Genomic DNA, 8,152 nt, shown 5'->3' on the forward strand with positions numbered 1-8,152 from the left:
CATTAGTAACGACCCTTTAGTCCCGGTTCAAGAACAGGGACTAAAGGCCCTTACGAACCGGGACAAATGCCCCCTTTTCTACTAGTGGCTTGTGTGCCGCAAAGATATGTGGCGAGTGCTACAAAGCTGGCGAGTGCAACAATAGACTAGTGCGAGCGGCGAGGCCCATGTTGTGAGCCGGGACAAGCCTGCTGCGAGCGGTGATGGATGACGCCTCGATTTTGTTCCTTTAGGGGAGGGGTGGGGACCTCAAATCTGTGTTGCAGCACTGCAGTTAGGTCTCTTAGGATTAGAGTTCTGCTACGGTGCTATGGTGGTGAGTGAGGCACCCCGTAGATCAAGAATAAGTTTCCCTCCACTCCTAGTCCACCTCGCCGATAGCAGTCTTGTCGATGGAGTAGAGGAGGGCGAGGAATTGTCTGGTCGCTGCTCTTCCGGAATGGTAGATCTGCTTGTGTCTCTGTGTTATGTAGGTGGTCCTCAAAGGCGTCTTACGACAGAGTGCATGTATCGTTTCGTGTCTTGGTGATCTAGCTCCTTTTCCGACAGGCGACGTTCAGCCAACTTCAATGTAGTCAGGGAGGTTGTAAGGTTACATCTCTCCGGATCAATTTGGCAGGATTTGTGGTGGTCTTCCAGCTTGTTTGCCACCTTCCTATCCGAGATGACAATATATTTGCTAGATCATTGTCACTGGCATATTCTAGCTCCAAACGGTGACTTCACACCCGTTGCTCAACGTCGTTTCCCTGGCTTCGATGATGTTTCAAAGGTCCAGAGGCGACATCAAACTTTGCTCAGAGCACACTGCGGCGAGTGCAGGAGAAAGACAACGTCGATTTCCCTAAGTACATGTGTGTACTTTTACTTTTATTTTTTGTAAGTATGGCCTTGTAGGGGGTGGTCGACTGTATATGACTTTTGGTCTTTTCCGAAACATGAGGTTTGCTTATGTCATGATGAAAACCCCAATTGTCATGAACGGGAAACATTCTGTTTAAGTAGTTTTCGCGTGTTGATGGGAACTATAGAAATAATTGAGAGCTAAAAAATTGGTTTTTCCTCGCAAATGTGTATAAAAAAACTATAAAAGGGATGACGGCACACATCACACATTGTAAAACACCGAGGAGTCGGTGAGCTTAGTAGCACCTTACAACACTAGCACAAAGGAAGCGTCATCCTCATCCCATGAAGCAACACCGAAAGATGATGAAGTGGGTTGACACTCATCGATATCCAAAGTGAGTACAAAATATCCATATTTAATAGAGATTACTTGGGTTTATCTCCAACTACAAATATCAGGCAATTGCAATTATGGGGTATAAATTGTTGCTCCTAAATGTATATTGGAACTTCAACATTTTATTTTGGTAATAATGATCATAGTAGAACTTTACTAAATTAAACTAAGATACTCATTAGTTTCAACCCTGCATTATCATGTAATATCAAATTAAAACATGTTATTTACATGTAAACCTCATAAGTAGATCAAGAGATCATGATTTACACCTTTCTATATTTATTTATTAATACCAAATAAATATACTAAATAGGTGTGACTCAGCTTTGAGTCACTTACCCTGTACAATACAATACGAGTTTCATTTTATATTCATATAAAGTCAATTCGACGGATCACGTTTCCCATATGAACACATTGATATAGAAAACAATAGAAGACTTCCAGAAACTGATACAATTTCACTATTGTCACCGCACACCAACCAAAGCATATTTCTTTGTTCATACAGATATGTATGTAACACACAAATGCAGTGGATGGTACTCTAAGCAAGTAGGTGTTCTTCCATTACATGGACAGACAAAAGAGCCATAAAAAACGTTCCAGAGAACTTGAGTTTATTCTGTTCCGGCGATCTTCTTCTTCAAGCTCTCGATGTCGGTGGCCAACTCTTTCCTGCTTTCCTGTGAGAAGTAAGAAACACCAAAGCATCCGCGTAAATTAATAATCTTACGCAAAATTGGCTAATTCAATTCAAACACACACAAGAAGTACCATGTGCTAGCATTGTTATACCTTGAAGAGGAGGTAGCGGTACACGAACCACCCGGTGTAGCCGAGCCCAACCAGCTCCAGGAGCTTGGGGAGCTGCACAAAGCAGACCACAGAACATCATAAACTCATCATCCACCACAGTTCAGAGCTTGGGGATTAACTGCGTAAAAAGAAGAGGCAGTTAATTTGGTCAGCGGGCACGTACCAACGGCACGGAGTTGATGGCGCCGACGACGACGGTGGTGAGCCAGAGAGCCACGACGGCGCCGCCGCTGTAGAGGAGGAAGGTGGGCTTGTCCTCAATCGCCTCCCACTGTCACACATGAGAAGAGAACGGGTGACGATAGGCACATTGTGCAGGAGCCAGGAACTGATATGCCCATACGTTTACGCAGGCAGGTAGCTCGTACGAACCTTCCCTTTCAGGTCCTCGATGATCTCGTCGCCGCTAGCCGACGTGTCGTCGGAGGCGGCCTTCACGCGGAGCAGGGACGGCCTGGGCGCATCTGCAAGCTCGGCGAGGTCGTCAGAGCCAAAAGAATTCTCCGAAAAAATTCGGCTGATAGAAACTATAGCATGCATGTGCACCTTGGAGGCGGAGCGGGTGGAGGTTGCGCCGCGGGAGGAGTGCGGAGGAGCGGGGGGCGAGGTTGCCGGTGGCGGCGGGGAGGCGCGCCCCACCGAGGAGGGCCACGGAGTACGCCGTGGCAGCCATTGATCCGTCAGTGCCTTATCGCTAGAGCTATCGCTTCCTCGGCCTCTCGCTCTGCGTTTCGCTGGTGCTAACCGAACAACAAAAGCTGGACCGGCTGTTGTGTAGGAGGGGCTCTTGTGCGGCCGTGCTCGCCCGCGTCTTTGGTCCCTCGGAGGCTCGGAGCGGTGACGTGGCGGCGCGCTTGGCTGTGATTGGCTGCCTCCCTATCTTCACATCCATGGATGGCCCTCCCTGCCCTCCCATACCAGGCATTCCTTTGGTTGGTGCGTGATGAGTGGGGACTGGGAATTTGACGGTTGGGGACAATGCAAAGGTCGATCTGCATTTTGCTAGTACCACTCAGCTTCTGCATCTGTATGCTTCGCTATTGCAGCAATTTTTAGTTTTTTCTTTTATGAAAAAGACTTGGCCTCATACAAAAGTCCATCAGAAGTACAAAACAGAACACACTAATAAAAATTACTCCATTTGTAGATTAATAGATCATCAAATGACCACTGTCCCATCAGAACGAGCCGCCAACGCCAGCTCCCCTACTAAAGCCGGTCTGACCACATCGATGACAGCAATTCCTAATATATTGGAGGATATGTGCAACGTTTGCTTAGTCTCCTACTCCTATATACTCCCTCCGTCCTTAAAAAAGTGTACTTTTAACTTTGTTGGAAAGTCAAACTTTTTTATATTTGACCGTAATTATACAATAATAGACCAACATTTATGCCATCAAATTAGTAGCATTAGATTCATGATAAAATATATTTTCGTCATATACCTATTTGGTTTCACAAGCATTGACATATTTTTGCATAAACTCGGTCAAACCTTGAGATAGTTGACCCTCCAACAAAGTTGGAAGTACACTCTTTCAAGGACTGAGGGAGTAGCAGTCTAAACGCAAGATCCTCAAATAATAGTGCCAACGAGCGAGTATATAGCGCATAGTATAGACTGCTCGGATTGGTTAGAACTGGTCTAAGCTGAGACATAACTATGCTCTAATTCTTGTCTTTTCTTAGCCTACTAATTTTCTGTGTTGTGCGGCAAGAGGCTTGAGCACAACTACTATTTCTTATTGCGACGTTGAATAGTAGCAGAACTACTAGTTGTAGCCACGATGAAGCTAGGTGGGAACTTGTAGGAAAACATGTTTTAGGAACAATTAACACGACAAACTAATTAGAGAATCACAATGTGTGATTAGATGGTTAGAAGAACAGTTGTATCCTTAGCCCATTAGAGTTCAAGTCCTGATGCTCGCATTATTTCTGAATTTATTTCAGGATTTTCGGCAATGCGCTTTGAATGGGAGGAGATGGTCCCGTCGACGACGAGGTGCCTATAGTAGTTTCGTAAGTCTCAAGAAGATATGGCGGCTCAGTCTCTCGAAGGTGCTCATATGCAGTGGCAAAGCCACGTCTAGGCTATGTAGTCACTTGACTACATAGCTCTTTGGCAAAAATATAATATATCAAGTATAAATCATGCAAAAAAACATAAAAATATGTATATTTGACTTGGGTATGTGTTCATAGAAGTGAGTGTATGTGTGTATGTATGAGTGTTTACGCATGTACTGTGTAAAAAACACGACAAACTAATTAACCATGATTTTTTTTATTTCCTTTTGTTCCATTTCGCTCTAATATGTTGGCAAAAATGGCACCGCAATTATAATAATAGAGTTATGTCAAGTTCCTGTTGCTCCATTTCCCCATATACCATGTGATATTTTATGTTGAAAATCATTTGCCAATAAAATGCTCGCGTATTTGAAAAATATTTGTCAAATACAAAAAATGTTCATGAATTTCAAAAAATGATCATGAATTAAGAAAATGGTGGTGAAACTTAAAAATCCTAAATGTAAAAAAAAGTTCACGAAATTTTTAAAATCATGAATTTGTCGAAAAATCACAAGTTCCCAAAGTGTATAGAGATTTTTTTATTTGAAAAAAGCTCATGATTTTTTCAAACATGTAGTCACGACAATCCCTTGGAAGCATGCAGTTGCGACCCCGCTTGAAATACATGTAGTTGTGAAAGCACAAGTGCTCTCTGGGTGATTTTGATAATTAATGTCAACATATCTCTTGTTGGACTAATACTTTCATCTAGTATATTTCAGATAAGTTCAACAGTGGAGTGGCATGGACAAGAGGATGTAGAACCCCTTCAAGAAGCGAAGGACAAAGGATTGGCTCAAGCTCAAAGCTCATGTCTCTACATTTTCTATTTCGGTGATCCAAGATCATATTGAGTCTATAGAAAAGCCAATACCATTAAAGGGGATGAGGTGTTGCTTAATAGCTTGTTTGCTCAAAGTGCTTAGTGATATGCTCCAAAGCCCTCAACCACTTTCTCATATCCACATATGTCCAAAACCAAAAGTCAAACTCGGCCCCACCAATTTGATCCATCCGGCGACACCGAGTTCATTTGACATAGTGATGTCTACTACGCAACCTTCTTCTTGTAGACGTTGTTGGGCTTCCAAATGCAGAGGTTTGTAGGACAGTAGCAAATTTCCATCAAGTGGATGACCTAAGGTTTATCAATCCATGGGAGGCGTAGGATAAAGATGGTCTCTCTCAAGCTAACCAAATAACAAAGAGTCTCTTGTGTCCCCAACACACCCAATACAATGGTAAATTGTATAGGTGCACTAGTTCGGCGAAGAGATGGTGATACAAGTGCAATATGGATGGTAGATATAGGTTTTTGTAATCTGAAATTATAAAAACAGCAAGGTAGCAAGTGGTAAAAGTGAGCGTAAACGGTATTGCAATGCGTTGAAATAAAGCCTACAGTTCATACTTTCACTAGTGCAAATTCTCTCAACAATAATAGCATAATTAGATCATATAACTATCCCTCAACATGCAACAAAGAGTCACTCCAAAGTCACTAATAGCGGAGAACAAACGAAGAGATTATTGTAGGGGTACGAAACCACCTCAAAGTTATTCTTTCTGATCGATCTATTCAAGAATCTGTAGTAAAATAACACGAAGCTATTCTTTCCGTTCAATCTATCATAGAATTCATACTAGAATAACACCTTAAGACACAAATCAACCAAAACCCTAATGTCACCTAGATATTCCAATGTCACCTCAACTATCCGTGGGCATGATTATACGATATGCATCACACAATCTCAGATTCATCTATTCAACCAACACAAAGTACTTCAAAGAGTGCCCCAAAGTTTCTACCGGAGAGTCAAGATGAAAACATGTGCCAACCCGTATGCATAAGTTCACAGGGTCACTGAACCCTCAAGTTGATCACCAGAACATACATCAAGTGAATCACGTGATATCCCATTGTCACCACAGATAAGCACATGCAAGGCATACATCAAGTGTTCTCAAATTCTTAAAGACTCAATCCAATAAGATAACTTCGAAGGAAAAACTCAAACCATATACAAGAGAGTAGAGGGGGAGAAACATCATAAGATCCAACTATAATAGCAAAGCTCGCGATACATCAAGATCGTGCCAAATCAAGAACCCGAGAGAGAGATCAAACATATAGCTACTGGTACATACCCTCAGCCCCAAGGATGAACTACTCCCACCTTGTCATGGAGAGCGTCGGGATGATGAAGATGGCCACCGGTGAGGGATCTCCTCTCCGGCAGGGTGCTGGAATAGGGTCCCGATTGGTTTTTGGTGGCTACAGAGGCTTGTAGCGGCGGAACTCTCGATCTATGGTATTTTCTGGAGGTTTCAGTATTTATAGGAATTTTTGGCGTAGGTCTCACGTCAGGGGGTCTCCGAGCCGTCCACGAGATTAGGGGCACGCCCAGGAGGGTAGGGCGCACCCCCACCCTCGTGGGCAGCCCGAGACTCTTTTGGCCTAACTCTTTTACTCCCTGGGCTTCTTTTGGTCCATAAAATCATCAAAAATAGGCACGTCAATTGGACTCCATTTGGTATTCCTTTTCTATAAAACTCAAAAACAAGGAAAAAACAGAAACTGGCACTGGACTCTAGGTTAATAGGTTAGTCCCAAAATCATATAAAATAGCATATGAATGCATATAAAACATCCTAGATGGATAATATAATAGCATGGAACAATAAAAAATTATAGGTATGTTGAAGACGTATCAAGCATCCCCAAGCTTAATTCCTGCTCGTCCTCAAGTAGGTAAATGATAAAAACAGATTTTTGATGTGGAATGCTACCTAACATATTTATCAATGTAATCTTCTTTATTGTGGCAAAAATATTCAGATCCATAAGATTCAATACAAAAGTTTAATATTGACATGAAAACAATAATACCTAGTACTCACTCTACACATGTCATCCCAAATCTTGGTACTCTTGTGGTTTACTGCTCTTTCTTTGCTTAGTTGATGATTCTATGTTGTCTAACCCTGTTTACTCAGGTTCATCTCTTCCACAGCTAGCTCAAGACCACAAGGTAAGTATATGCATCACACCCATGTACATGAGGATCTCTTGCTGATGTACATATTGTCTGCAAGAAGGACTCATGAGCATGAAGGTACATTTCTCATGTTCACACCATTTGCTCTGATGCATATAGCCAAGATACATGTAACTCATTGCTTGCTCTGTCATGATTATGCACTCACATGATCTTATGTTCCATATTTACATGATTGCATACATCTAGGGGGAGCCTATGCATGTTACATGTCTTTCCAAAGTTTTACTTGTTTTTCTCTATATCTTTATCTAAAGCTTTGATGTATGTTGTCATCAATTACCAAAAAGGGGTAGATTGAAAGCACAAGTTGTAACACCCCGGATGTAACTTTCCATCTTTGTAACTCCAACTCTTGCCATTTTCGGCTATGTGATATGATATTTCCTCCGTGGTTGGGTTTTGTCTTTTGTTTTGCATTTTATTCATGTCATGAATATCATATCATGGCATCATGCGCATTTCATTTTGCATACGTGTTCGTCTCATGCATCCGAGCATTTTTCCCGTTGTCCGTTTCGCAATCCGACACTCCCACATGCACCGGCGCACCCCTCTTGTCTCTTTTCGTGTGCGGATGTTGAACGTTCTCGGAATGGACCGAGCCTTGCCAAGTGGCTCTGGTATAGCACCGGTAGACCACCTGTCAAGTTTCGGGTCATTTGGAGCTCGTTTGGTACTCCAACGGTTATCCGCATATCCGCAAAGGCCTCTTTTAAGTTGCAGCCCAACACCCCTCCAAAACAGCCCACTAACCCATCTAACTCTCCTCCATGCTCTCGGTCATTCGATCACGATCGTGTGGGCGAAAACCGCACCTCTTTTGGACACTCCTAGCTCCCTCTACCTATAAATATAGATCCCTTCCCCGAAATCCGGACGAAACCCTAGTCTCCCCGCTCCCCTCGCACCGCCGGACGAAATCCGGACGACCGGACACGTC

The 8,152-nt window shown here is 43.0% G+C and overlaps 1 protein-coding gene across 1 annotated transcript; it reads right to left on the reverse strand.

Moving 5' to 3' along the window:
• Positions 1-1,635: 1,635 nt before the first annotated feature.
• On the reverse strand, positions 1,636-2,849 carry LOC119337694 (protein CURVATURE THYLAKOID 1A, chloroplastic-like). The gene is made up of 5 exons (XM_037609851.1): positions 2,615-2,849; positions 2,441-2,532; positions 2,232-2,339; positions 2,048-2,119; positions 1,636-1,935 (listed from the first exon to the last, which is right to left on the reverse strand). The coding sequence occupies exons 1-5, from the start codon at positions 2,739-2,741 to the stop codon at positions 1,870-1,872; spliced, it is 465 nt and encodes a 154-aa protein (XP_037465748.1). The 5' UTR covers positions 2,742-2,849; the 3' UTR covers positions 1,636-1,869.
• Positions 2,850-8,152: the final 5,303 nt, after the last annotated feature.

Source organism: Triticum dicoccoides, chromosome 7B (genome assembly GCF_002162155.2).
Source record: "Triticum dicoccoides isolate Atlit2015 ecotype Zavitan chromosome 7B, WEW_v2.0, whole genome shotgun sequence".
Lineage (NCBI taxonomy): Eukaryota > Viridiplantae > Streptophyta > Magnoliopsida > Poales > Poaceae > Triticum > Triticum dicoccoides.

Excerpts from the sequence above, each read along its gene's own strand:
- LOC119337694 (XM_037609851.1), bottom strand. The coding sequence starts at position 2,741 with ATGGCTGCCACGGCGTACTCCGTGGCCCTCCTCGGTGGGGCGCGCCTC. Across the intron at positions 2,120-2,231 it reads CCATCAACTCCGTGCCGTTG|CTCCCCAAGCTCCTGGAGCT; the intron begins GTACGTGCCCGC and ends TGCTTTGTGCAG. Across the intron at positions 1,936-2,047 it reads ACCGCTACCTCCTCTTCAAG|GAAAGCAGGAAAGAGTTGGC; the intron begins GTATAACAATGC and ends TACTTCTCACAG.